Raw genomic sequence first — 14,019 nt, 5'->3', positions numbered from 1 at the left:
GTGTACTCAATATATTATTCATTTTATTTAATACTTTTTTTCTTCATACTGATGAATAAGTCTAGTAACATGAGATTTATTTAAATAGTTTAGTCTTTCAAGTATTGATAACAAAATATTAGATTAAATATGACAAATATATCTTTTACTGTGAGCTGATAAATTCTATTGACATTGACTTCATATGAATTATCTGCAAGCTGTGACATTGACGACATAGTAATTATTATTATTATTATTATTATTATTATTATTATTATTATTATTATTATTATTATTATTATTATTATTATTATTATTATTATTATTATTATTATTATTATTATTGTTTGGCATTTATTATTCAAAGCAGCTTGAACAGGCAATAAATTATGAATAGTTTGCCTCGAGTTTATTTGATTAATTGATCATCATTTTACGAATTAGGAATCGCAAAAGTGTATGCAGATAATTATAAATACATGATGAAACTGTTATTGTAAAGGCGTGACGCAAAGATGCAAGTTAAATATTATTTTTAAAAAAAAGTTTTATAATTCTGTGTGACATTGCTGAGCTTGTAAGGATCCATAAGCATCCATGATATAAAAAAAAAATCACTATCGTCTTTCATACTCGGACGGTCGTTCCCACCCACGTAATTGAATTCTTACGATTTAGATATTATTTTCGTCTGCCTCACGCTATGAACAGAGTCACCCGGCACCACAAAATATGCGTGGCTGCGTCGTCACTCAACTCAAGAGTGTGAATATTAAATCATAAATAGCTAAATACTTAAGTATTTTTGAATAACAAATGGATTTTAAAATAAATTTGTTTTTTTAGCAAAAAAAAAAAAAATATTTTCCTGTTGAAAAATTTGTCTTTTAAATGATTTTTTTAATAAATTATTTATAAATATAATTGATTTCACGTCCACATGAAAAAAATAAATAAATAGATAGAATATAAAATAAAATGATTTTATATTTAGATATACTTTTAAAAATAATTGCTTGGCGTTTATTGAATTTATTTTTTTTATAAATAAAAATAAAATTTACCCAAAAAGCTTTACTAGATTCAACGCTAGGTATGCAGTATTCAATGGGTCCTGTAGCTTGTAAAATACTTTCATCTTCAGCATCCACAAATTCTTCTTCATCGACAGAATCCTCTTCACTGCCCTGCATTATGGAGGGTCGCCAACTATTCCTAGTCTCAGCATCCCTAGTAATCGTGTTACTAGGAGCTGCTGCTGCTGCAGTAGAAACCTCTAGCCTGGAATTATTCGCTCTAAATCGTAAATCGGTCTCCTTGTAATGGAGTCGCCGGTCAGAGTTATCGGGTTCAATAGACTCGTTCGTGTAGTGATCATCGAGCGATCGTGATTTAGGAAAACGTTTACTCACAAACGACCTTTTTCCGTTTTTCATCCAACCATCCTTTTTACTCTCAGACTTTGGCTGAAAATATTTCCATCCAGAAACGTCATTATGATTATCATTATAATCGTCGGCTTCAAAACTCGTCTGCACTTCAACTGACACCAAACTTGATCTACTTGTTGACATCGATTTTTCACTGTCAGTAGGTGACGTATTTGTCCATTCATCACGATAATACTCGCTATTAGTAGTAGTCTGTATCGAAATATCGGATTTTCGTCTCTCTGGATCTCGTTGTCTTTTAGTTAATTTTTTAGTGCTCAAATTTTCCGCAGATTTACTTATTTCCGCGTTCTTCGATTTAAGCCTCGTTGACTTTCGCAAAACACTAGTCTGCCTAACTTTCTGCCTTTTTTGACTGTAATGTGAAATTGGACTGGTACCACGTTCTTCAATTTCCTTTTCTCCATTCGTCGCATCCCTATCTATCGACAAGGCACTATCATTATTTGAAACTGAAAAGACATTTTCATTCGACGGAAGCCCCTCTTTAAAACTCATTGAAGTTATCTCAGCCGTCGTTGTCGAGTGATCCGGCGACTTGAATTCAGCTCCTTTATTCTTAATGCAACTTTTTTTCGGCAATAATTTTCTACAAACACGAGGATCCTCAAACGAGGAGTGAGCTGACGAAGAGGATTCTCCATTATGCCTCATGGCAACCACTGGCACGTGTCTAAAGTGTTCTTTCGTTGGTAATTCATTGCCCGAATCATTTTCAAATGTCGTGCTCAATTCTATCGACGAACTGGAAGCTGATAAATTTTTCGGGAAAATTGCTACAGGTTTAAATATTTCATTTTTACGAGTCTCTTCCTCTGTTATTAATTTATCAGGTTCAATTATTTCTTCAAGAATTAACCCATCGTCCTCGTCGTCATCATAACCATCATCATTATCATCATAAGCTGAAGTTTTATCAAAATCATTTAAATCAATTCCCGTAAGTATCATAGTCAATTGATCTCGCGTGCCGTCAACCAGCCCCTGCCAAGGTTCATCGGCATCCTTCTCGATCAACTCAAAATCCAAACTAAGTCTGGAATCCGCCCGTGATACGCTTCGTAGATCACGACTACTCAGCTCCGACAAAGTGCTTCCATCCGCGTAGCCATGTGACTTCAATTCACTACGTACTCTCAAGCTGTATTCGTGAAGATTTTCCAGTTTATTTCGTGCACTAGAAGGCATTCTGATGTCTGTCGAGTGACTGATTCCGCAAAGAGAATCGTGAAAACTTGGATTTTCCACCATCGCCGGCCCATGATAAGACAAACATGGCGCAGGAGTAATTGTTATTTCATCCGTTAAATGTTTCAAACATGCAAGCAATTCAATGGCGCCCACACATCCGACAAGAATCGATAATAGCAAACCCATTTTATTTTTTATTCTTTATATGGATTTTTAAAACAAAGTAGCTTTCAAATTTCTACCGTCGTAAAAAATCCCAAGTTTACAGCTTAAAGTCAGCACGTGTAAATTTAACATATATAATCACGTAACCAACATTTAAAATTGAAAATGCCAAAAAATGTACAGGTGTTTCCTGAATTAGCAAATTCATTTTTGATTGCGCAATATTACCCACCCACATTGACGCCTCTATATGCTAAGACAAAATATTAAAGCTCACATTCATTTCACGTATTTCATTTCGCGTACTACTATGAAACGCGTTGCTACTCTTATTTACTCGGCTCAGCTCTGAATTATTTAGACTATTTTTATTTTATTTATCTTTCACTTCTGCACATTTTATTGATGACGTTAACGTGTTCGGTTATAATGTATTCAATATAAATATAAAGAACCCCGTCGCAAAAAAATGATCTAGAATAGGCATAGATTCACCGGATGTCGAACTACTGTGCACAACTGTTTTATTTAATTCGTTTGCAGATGAACGAGATCGGACAAAAACTGCCGATGCAAAGTTGCTCTTTAAAGTTAGTAGGTACAACGTCACCTCGATATAATAATGTATACATATGTATCTCTATCTGTCGCTGACCAACAAATACATTCCCGGGCTGAAATGCTAAAGTTAGATTAATATGGCCCTGAGAACTTGGTTACATAGGCTTGCACAGTGTGTCCTTAGAACCATGTTACCGATCGAAGATCGTCAGGGTTAATTAATTACCACCGGCAAAAACTTTTTCTGGCACTAATTTCATTATAACAGACGAGGCTTTTTCACGTTCATTGTAAAATTAAGTAGACAAAAACGACAATGACGATCTGTGCTCTTTGTAATCGTTTAGTATACTTGTTCTTAGGTTCACCGAATTAATTTACGAGATTTAGCTCTAAGATCTTGGCAATGATTATATTATTTTTCGCACTTGTATTTTGATGAGTCATATTTTATCTGAATTAAATCTTTTATTACATAAATAAAATTTTTTATTTTATAATTAATACTACTAATTTATTTTTAACTTATCTATTTTGAAATTTAAAAAAAATTTAATTTATTCTTTTGATAAAATTACATTTATTACTCTGCTGTAATCCTTTAATTACTTGGATCGATCGTACGTGAAAAAAAAAATTTTTTAATTTTACTAAAAGGCTGGGATTAATTATTTGATGCATTTTTATAAATTTCGACAAAATAGTGAATTAATAATATTTTTATCCAGCAAGTAATGACCATTTAAATATAAATATTTCATCATTCGAAAAAATTACATCCGCTCCGAAATTGATTTTGTCACCAAAATTAATCACAAAAAATGACATAAATATTTAAGTAAAAGCAGGCATTTAAAATTAAAAACTTGCTTGTATTTGAATGAAATAATAAATTCACGATATTCTTTAACTGATAATATCAATATCAATATGAATTGTTAATTATATAATAAATCACATCCACTTGATAAATTTAAAGTATTTTAATGTTAAGAATTTATTAAAAAAGACCAAGTATAAATTTGACTAAAAGCTTACAATTAAAATTAAAATTTTTCAGTTGAATTTCAATGCAGTAATGAATTAATTATACTTTTATCCTGTAGGTGACAGTAACTTTAAACTAGATTAATAATAATTCATGATTGTTCCAATGACATATCAGAATCTCATGTAACATCTTCAGGTAAATTGAATAATCCATTGAGTGTTCAAAAATAGAAAGTAGACAAATAATGAAACGTTATGAATTTTTGAAGGAATCTGAGAGTAACCTATGAATATGGTTTTAAAATATAAATGTTTATTTCCATCGCTGGTTATCAGATAATTTCGATAAATTAAATATGTAAAGAGATTACGTGATATATCGAGTTTCAGAGGTTTATTTTTTAATATCAAGTAGCAATTTATACATTGAGAGATCAGTCGAGACAGAACGATAGATCTTATTTTGGTTACCTCATCGGTTACAAGCCAGCGTCAGAAGACCATCATCCATACGCGTTTTGCGCGCGGTACGAAACTCTGGCCAAGTGCCAACCATTAAACCCCCAGCGTTTATGCTCTCACATCCACGTTATCGAACTCACAACTTATAAATTTATATTTAAACTTCTCAACTGGTCATCAGCATTAACGGATTAATATTTATTAAATAAAAATAACTTTTTTTTAATTTTAATAATATCAATAAAAAACGATAATTATTATTACAGTATAAGAAAATCATAAAAAAAAAACATTCTAATGGTTATAAAATGTATTTTTATATTTGTTTACTCATGTCATGATGAATACTTCCGTTTAACAGTAAAACTGCCACGTTTTACTCAGATTAACATTTTTCGATAATCTTTCGCTCCTATTCGTTTTAAAAATCTTGTGAAGTATCTTCTAAAAATAAACATCTCTTTGAATACTACTTTAATCACCATTTCAATAGTTTATTCAACTTTTTTTTTTTTTTTTTGTTACTTTGCTAATTTGAAATAAAAATTAGTCATAATAATAATTTATTATTTTCAAAGTAATTTGTAAAAAAGTTAATGAATTTATTAAAAATAAATTGAATATATTATTTTTTTAAAAATTGAATGCAAGTACGAAAATAATTACATTGAAAGTATATAATTGTTGAATTTAACGGTTTTGTTTTAATGAGTATGGAAATACGGGCATTGGCTGGAAGAAAACGGAACAATGCCAGCGTTATTTCAGTCGATGATTGAATCAGCCATGGTCGTTCAGAATAAATTTTATAAAAGCGAAAAAAATATTTCAAAAATTTAAATTTAAATATTAAACGACGAAATTAAAAGTTTAAGTAAAATTTTATTTTCTATATTTAATGTGCTAATCTTGCACAGAAAAATAATAGAAATTTTTTTTAACGCAATATTGAAATTTTTTCTGTGATGAAAATAATTCCTGGTAGTGGAAGAAAAATTACTGGGCATACAAATTTTTCTCACATGTTTACATAGAAATAGTTTATGTCGACATATTGGGAAAAACCACTATAGTTTTTCCTCCGAGAACTTAATAATAATAATTTATCATTATTGAAAAAAAAAAAAAAAAAAAAAAAAAAAAACTAAGTGACTAAATAATAAGATATTTGGCATTGAGGAATGGTCAAGAGCAAGAACCGTGTCAGAATGCATGGCTCGCAAAACTTGCAACCCTTTCGCACGCTCTAAGACACTAACAGATCAGTAGCCCAGTGTACAGTATATGTATATAGTAATAGGTCTGCATTGGAAATGCTTCCATCGAGTCTCGATTATTTCCGTACCATGAGCTAGATTCGAGCCACTTCTATCCATTCATCTTCTGTTCAAATATACAACTGAGACTCACCCATACATTTAATCTCAATCTAATAGACGAAAATTTTATGTTAATTTATCATCAACTGTCTTGAGAATAAATCGGATTTTGGCTCTCAAATTACGAATCCCTGAATAAAATTAAATTTAAAATCCTGATGTAAAACAACAGATCGTGAACTGACTTGAAGATTTTTTTTTTTTGCTTTTAATTTTGTACTACGTTACGGCTTATCTCGAGGTGAACAGGCAGATGTAATTTTCTCGACACGAAGTTCCATGCTAATTATCGAGCCCTGGTACCGATGTTACCGTGTCAAGGTTACCGAAATAAATAAAATGAGAGTAAGAAATAAAAGATAAAATAATTGTAAAAAGGAAATTAAAGCGCACGAAAAGATTGTGAATTTAAATCTAATGGTCTCGCGTGCAAAATTTTATTCAGTCACGTATTTAAATAGCTTAATGATAAATCACTTGAGGTAACACTTTAAATCAAGAAAGAATAACGGTGGCCATTTAGAAAAAAAACTCGTAAAAATGACAAAGGCGCCAGTAGTAAAAGAAGTTAAATGTGTAAGAATAAGTATAGAAGGAGGAGAAGAAGATGAGGGAGGAGAAGATATGGCTTAGAGGTGAATTATTTACATCTTGTTGTTGGTTTACATCGCGCTGGATATTTTCCTGTTGACACAATCTCAAAATAGACAATGACTTATACTAAATAACCGTAAAACTCATCTTCTCTGGTATATAAATGCCAGTAGAACAAGATTTCTTGGCGCAGAAAGCCAATGGACTCCACAAGAAACGCTTCCGACAAGTCCCTATGCTTTAATTTTATTCATAAATACTATCAGTAACAATAAATCCAAGTCGTTTATCACTCTCTATTGGATTATTATTTTAATTAATTGATAAAAAAATATTTCTAACACAACTTACCTAAAATATAATTAAATATATATATTTTTATTTTTTTTTCGTTTAATGTAAAATTATATTTAACGCAGACGGTGACCTGAGAAGAGTTTACGATAGTCGGTTGTGTTTCTGTGACTGACTAATAAAATCTGAAGAAGGAGGATACAAGTCTGGATGCAAAAAGCCCCGCCATCGTGGGCTACACAAAATATCAAAATAGATTGCGTCAATTGCTATAATTCTTAGTAATATGCTCGCAATATATTATATTTTACATTGGAATAAAACCAAATTTTATAATTATTAATAATAAGAATAATGATAATCACGTTAAACATGCAGCAAATAAATTACAAAATTTACCACTAAATCAAAACAATAAAAAATAATACAGCAATATAATTTTAAATTCATATTTGTATAAAGTGAATAATTAATAATAAAAGAATAATACTCATAAGCACGAATTGATATAACGTCAATCGTTATTTCAACAGGTGGTCAATGAATCAGTGCAATATTAATGTATTTTATTGCTGTATTTTATCAATCAAAATAATGAGAAAATCATCATTATTATCACCAGTACACTGTAACAAATTTACGGAGTGAATGTGGATTAAATCCGGAGTTAATTCGGAGGAAAATATTCAAATTTCAAATCGGAGTGAATACAGATTTAAAATAAAAGTCAAATTACTCCACTGAAAAAAAGAAACTCCTTATTTACTCTTCATGCGGAGTAATTTTTTAAATTCCGAAACTCTGAGTGATGGAGTAAATTTGAATTTAAATAGAATCTGTAATCACTCCGAATTTTTTGAAGTGCATCATAAATGTTATTAATGTTATTATTATTAAAAAACATTTAAATTGCGCGTTAATTATCATTGCGATGAGATGTAAGCATACGATTAACAAATTATTTTACCAAAATATTCCGTCTTTTCGGTTAACTCTCGTGACCTCGCTATTTTAGAATATCTAAATTAAGTATGCCCTAGTTACTGTCAAATGTACTTGTAAGCCCGACCATCAACATAATACTCGACATTGCTTTATTATATTGTTAATGCAATTCGTCAGATATTTTCAGATATTCAGAGAAATTAATTTATCACTGGGTGTTAACTAAATAAAATTCGACTCTACACATAGATATCGCATTTATAACAACTGTATAGTTAAGATAACACATCCAAATTAAATTAAATGATCATTTAAATTCATTAGAGTAATTTTTAACCGAGTTATCAAAATACTTAATTTAAAAAAAAGTAAATGAAAAAATATGTGCGTAATTTTGAATAAAGAATCAGAATGTCGATAACGGCGTAGGGAGTAGATAAAGTAGATGTGAGTCAGACTAGCGTCACAGGCTGACCTCTACAGGCGCTACTACTTATTGTGTTGAAATTTAAAGATAACGTAGAAATGAACGATAAATCAAAACACTTCTTGTTTTTTAATTTTCAAAATCTTATAAATATTCTGACGTCCAATTAATTAAATAATTAAAGTCTTCAAGTGAAAACTTTTTTTGTAATTAATGCAATTAAACTTTAATTATCAACTGCAATTAAAAAAGTTTAACCAGTCGATAATAAAGATGTTGTAAAAACAGGGATTTTAATTTTTTGGTAATTAAATTTCTGGAGTAAAAAAATTTTTTACAAAAAAGTCGATGGATTTTTTCATGATTCAAATTTAGTGGAAAATGGAAAAATTTTTTTACTGCGAAGAAATTATTTATGAGATAAATTAAATAAAAAAATAATTACCTCGTCACAAGCAGCACAACGAGGCTTGAGTCTCTCAGCATAGTGTCTCTCACAATACAAAGCGTCGTCATGAACGCAATAAGCTAGATCAACAAGCAATTCTCGACATTGTGTACACTGGAAACACGAGGGATGATAAAGTAATCCAAGTTTACTTGCCATCACGGCAAGACTTCCGTACTTTAACGGCTCGTGACAAACACCACATTCCTAAAAAAAAATTTTATGATAAATTATCGCTACTATTATTTCTGTCATAAAGTAAAAAATTTTTTAATATAATTTAATCTAAATAACTCACATGTCCTCGTTCAAGTACTTCCTGGACACTACCAATGTCCAGAGCTATTTCATTTCTCGCAGCCATAAAATCATCAGCACTCGCCGCGTGCCTGAGGTCCAAGTGACGACAGTAAGTTCGTGCGAGGTCTTGCTTGGGTAATTGAGTCGCCAGTTGACGATCTCGATGACGTTCCCCAGGAGTACCTAATCGCGGTACTGATATTTCTGGCAGCATTGAAAAATATTCTTCCACCTTTAACATTTAATGTATATCTATTTATTTATTATCATTATCAGTATTACAATCTAAAGAAGTGGGAGTGAAGTCGGAGTGATTACAGATTTTATTTAAATCCGAATTCACTCTGTCACTCGGAGTTCTGAAGTTTTAGAAAAAATTACTCTGCTTACGGAGTAAATCGGGAGATTATTTTTTCAGCAGAGTGATTTCGGAGTGATCTGGATTTTATTTAAATCTGCATTCACTCTGATTCAGACTTTTAATATTAAAATAAACTCCCTTTCGCTCTGAACTTGAGTTCCAATATCTAAATAAACTTCCCTTCGGAGTAAATTTTACTCCAAGGGAATTCGCTCCGCATTCACTCTGAATTTAATCCGCGTTCACTCCGTAAATTTTTTTCAGTGTATTATAGATATTTTGATTGATTAAAATTACAAAATTATAGCATTTGTACATTTATCGGTGCATTTAATCGTTCAGCTGCATCTCTTGGCATCAATCCCACGGAATATCAAATAAAACCAGATGCAAACACTTCACTCAATTAAATATTACGATCATAAATTTATATGTATGTATATCATAAAACGGATAATCGTTAAACTTGTGGGAAACAGTTAATATAATTTAATAATACTCAATCTTTTTATTCTTTATTTATCTCATACATTAATTTTTAACTGTCACTAATTTTTTTAACTGAATTATATAAATATAATTAATTAAAAAAAATTTTTTTTAATTTAATTACAATTATTTTCAGTATAAAATAATTTAAAAAAAAAAAAGAAAACATCTCAGATCAATTTTCTCAAAACTATTTTACGAAGTCCTGGCCACGTGCCAGGATTTTCAGTACTCGGTAAAACTAATGTGTTCAAGAGCACCGGTCGTAAAAAAAAAAAAAAAATTTTATCTAAATCATTAACAGCAGAGGACACATTACATTGAAACATTAAACAATTTAAATAAATTAAAAGTCACAGTCGATCCGCGATATTCGTCATCACCTAATTCCTGAATTTTCCAACAACCTCAGCACGCAATCACATCGCTCTTTGAAGCTTTATTTAAACATTAATCATCACAAACATAACGTATGTTTAAGCTAACCGTTTGTGATCATCGCCACGTGCTTTTAGTCGTTTTATTTCGTCAGATGTACGTCGTCAGTTGCTCTTAATGTCAAGAAATATTTTATATATTTACATAACATTCTAATTAGCTCTAGATGTTCCATAAATAATAATTAATAAAATATAGACATGTTCGAATAGTTTGAACTTTTGCATTATTCAAAAATTTACGAATAATACCAAAATTTTGTTTTAATGCCTTGAAATTGCAATGTTTTTCCAACAATTCAAATTTTCGTCAGAGGTAAATAGAGCTCAGACATGAATCTACGAAAAAATTATTTTTGGTTACTTTAAAATCTAAACTCTCTATTAAATAAAAATAGAATATTTCAAAGATGATCAGAATTTTTTCAATTCAAATTGAATAATTTGAAAAATTACAAATAATTTGTAAACTTGGGTAATTTAAAATTTTAAAAATAATCCAAAATGTTTCAAATCATTTTCAAACATAATTTGCACGCCCCTAATAAAATAATATATTTGAAAAATAATTAAATTACCTTATGCGGTGGTAATCCAGGTGGTGCCCAAGCAAGTCCTCGATCTCGCGGCTCAAATCCAATATAATTATTAGAGCCTTCTCCTTTCAAACCCAAACGTGCTCGTACTGATACCCATTCTTCGTGACAAACATCGTGGACTTCTTTCGGACATTTGCAACTCGTACAATTTTTCCTAAAAAAAAATTAAAAAATCAAAATAACTTATAATTAAATTTTCATTGTTAAAAATAAATATATAGAACACCGATAAAGAGTATTTGATAAACGTGGTAAAGGAATGACAAATATTTATCCTCCCACTGGTTTTATTGAACACTTTGATATACTTGGCTATACCCAATCTTATGAGTCATAAAAAGTTAACTATCCGTACGTGATTAAATTTTCTTACACTAAATATATAAATCAAACGATAAAGAAATTTATTTAATTAATTTATCGATAAACTCAGAGATGTTATGGCAATTAGTAATGGGTGTTAATTAAATAGTCCTTGAACTTGAATAATTTAATGCCTTATCATACGACAATCAACAAACTGCATATCGATATTCATTTAACTCTTCTACCGCGCCCTTCCGGACGTCTGTTCAAGGTCCCAAACACTCTAATACATTGCGGATAATATTATATATATTTTTTGAAATTCATTTCTCCACTCCCCATAATCAGTAATATCATTTATCAGTATAAAAAAAATAAATTAATTTTAATTAGTATTTGTATTATTTGCTAATTAGTTATTAATTGAAACTATTTTCGTTTTATTATTTTCAGTGAGATTAAAATAATTTTTTATTTGCGTCAATGCCAATGTCAAGTGCGGCTAATGTAATGAAAAGTTTGGAAAGTGTCCCGATGGTATATCTTCAGCTTCCGATTATTTCTTATGTATCAAAATATCCCGAACATAAATTATTTTTTTTTTGTTTTTGTTTTGAAAATAAAAAAAAAATAAATTAAATTTTGATGATCCTGAAGTTTGCAGACAATTAGAAATTTTTTGATTTTTTTTCAACAAATCGATTACAAAAAATAAAAACTAAAAATATGCACTTGTAGAAAATTAAAAAAACTATAGGTGCAATTTTTTGAAATATTTTTTTTTTTTTATAATTTATCGTTTTATAAAAAATCCAAAAGTTATTAGACGTCGGCTAACTTCAGTATCGTAAATTTTTTTAAATAAAAAAAAAACAATTGAGATATTGTTGAAATGACAATAAAAAAAAAGGTGACACATAAAATCGCAGACAGTATACACGATGAAATGTTAATTGTCCCTAGTCGCTCGTTAGATGCAATTCCACACACCATTATCCCCGATGAGAAGTATAGCACATCTAACGAGAACACGCTGAAGAATAGGTGGGGTTGTAAATGTCGTCAACACCCCCGTATTACATTCAACACGATTCTTCAAAGCCCATACGTAACATAATTATAAAACAACATAATAAGCAAGAATTTTTTTTAAAATAAATACGTTAATTAAAACATCATTAAAATTTAAATATAAAAAAAAAAGAGAAAATCTCCCCTCGATAGAAAAAAACTTCGTCATCTGTGCATGCTGTCTCATTAAAAATTTTAACTTAAAAATAAAACAATATTACAATCTACGTATAGTAAAAAAAAGAGGTCAAAACTAAATAATAAATTAAAAAAAAAAATCCCGTTAATTCTTGAGCAAGTAGTTGCGAGCCGTTAGTGAGGAAACAACAACGCCCTGATAATAAATGAGGGTAATCCGATTTACACCGTGGTGGTAAAAGAGTACAGTAGCTGATATAAAGTATATAGTTGTAGTATAAGGAACTGAATAATCTTCAGTAGTCTCGTTATTTTTATTTATTTAGTCCATGTCCAGTTGCTTTTATATATAAATGGTTCAACCCAACGTGACATGCTTGAATTGTTGATTAAATCCCATCTGGTCTTGGTATTTTTAAAAGTAAAAATGTAAATAAAAGTAAAAACAAAACACATGAATCAGAAATGAACTTCGTGACTAGTTGCATTACCTAACGATCAGCTCGAAGAGTTCATACTGATCGAAGACCTTACAGTAGAGATGAAGCACTCGAACGCAGGCCCACTTCATTCCCGGCCAAGGAGCTAAACTGAGATCGAGTCCATCTTCTAGTGGACACCGACCTACAGTCATACTGCGCCTCAACTCAGCGCCCGAAATCGTAGGGAACCGATTTCTTCTATCCAACATGGGGTTTCGCCTCGCAGAAGCATTAGCACGTGGAAAGTCAGAAGATCCGCTTACATACTGTTTTATCTCAGCACCAGACAAGGTCGGATACCTTTCACGGCGATCCAAAGATGCAGTCTTCCTGTAGAAATCCTTTTCAGGCACAGAAGGACACCTGGTGCGGATCGAGGGCGGACTCATTGGTCGTTTCTTGGGTTCTGGAATTCTAACACGCACTCCCTGTGGCTCAGCACCCGGTGTAGCAACACACGAAACACGTACTTCAACTTTAGGTATCTCGTGACCTCCAGATCGTCCCTTTGGACTCATCCTTGTGCTAGAAGAACACGGTGGTAGAATTGGCGTCGTGTGACGCCGTTGCAATCGCTCGTTCAGCGTGTCGTCTTGTACGATTTCATCTTTGTCACGAAAACACAGCTATTCATTGTTTAATTCCATTATACACTCAGATCCATCAGTCAGCCATGGACTGAAAATCTTTTGTTACAATCGATAATAACGGTAACGAAAATACAAAAATTTGAAAAAAAAAAAAAATAGCTTTTAATGATGTTACCTTTTCAGGTTATTAAATAAAAATAAAAAAAAAAACAGCAACAAAAAATCTACATTTAATCAATTGGTTTCTTTCCCTATTGTATTGATAGTGAAAAACGCCTTTATTTTGACCTTGCTATCGACTTAAATTATTGCTCGGAAAAAATATTATTCCTTAGACTTAATAAATTTATCGTACTT

The 14,019-nt window shown here is 30.8% G+C and overlaps 1 protein-coding gene across 7 annotated transcripts in view; it reads right to left on the bottom strand.

Moving 5' to 3' along the window:
* The window catches only part of LOC103573099 (four and a half LIM domains protein 2), a 50,540-nt gene that overhangs the window by 11,385 nt on the left and 25,136 nt on the right, over nt 1-14,019 (bottom strand). For 6 of the 7 annotated variants that reach the window (XM_008551981.3, XM_008551979.3, XM_008551974.3 and 3 more), the window contains 3 exons: nt 11,055-11,229; nt 9,188-9,421; nt 8,887-9,096 (listed from right to left, as the gene is read on the bottom strand). In XM_008551981.3, coding sequence (XP_008550203.1) covers nt 8,887-9,096; nt 9,188-9,421; nt 11,055-11,229 — 619 coding nt within the window. Of the gene's footprint in view, nt 1-8,886; nt 9,097-9,187; nt 9,422-11,054; nt 11,230-13,081; nt 13,796-14,019 lie in introns of those variants that run through there. The other variant, XM_008551976.3, reaches the window with a different exon arrangement.

Source organism: Microplitis demolitor, chromosome 8 (assembly GCF_026212275.2).
Source record: "Microplitis demolitor isolate Queensland-Clemson2020A chromosome 8, iyMicDemo2.1a, whole genome shotgun sequence".
NCBI lineage: Eukaryota > Metazoa > Arthropoda > Insecta > Hymenoptera > Braconidae > Microplitis > Microplitis demolitor.
The sequence above is the reverse complement of the archived record's forward strand: the minus strand, read 5'-3'. Positions and strand labels throughout refer to the sequence as shown.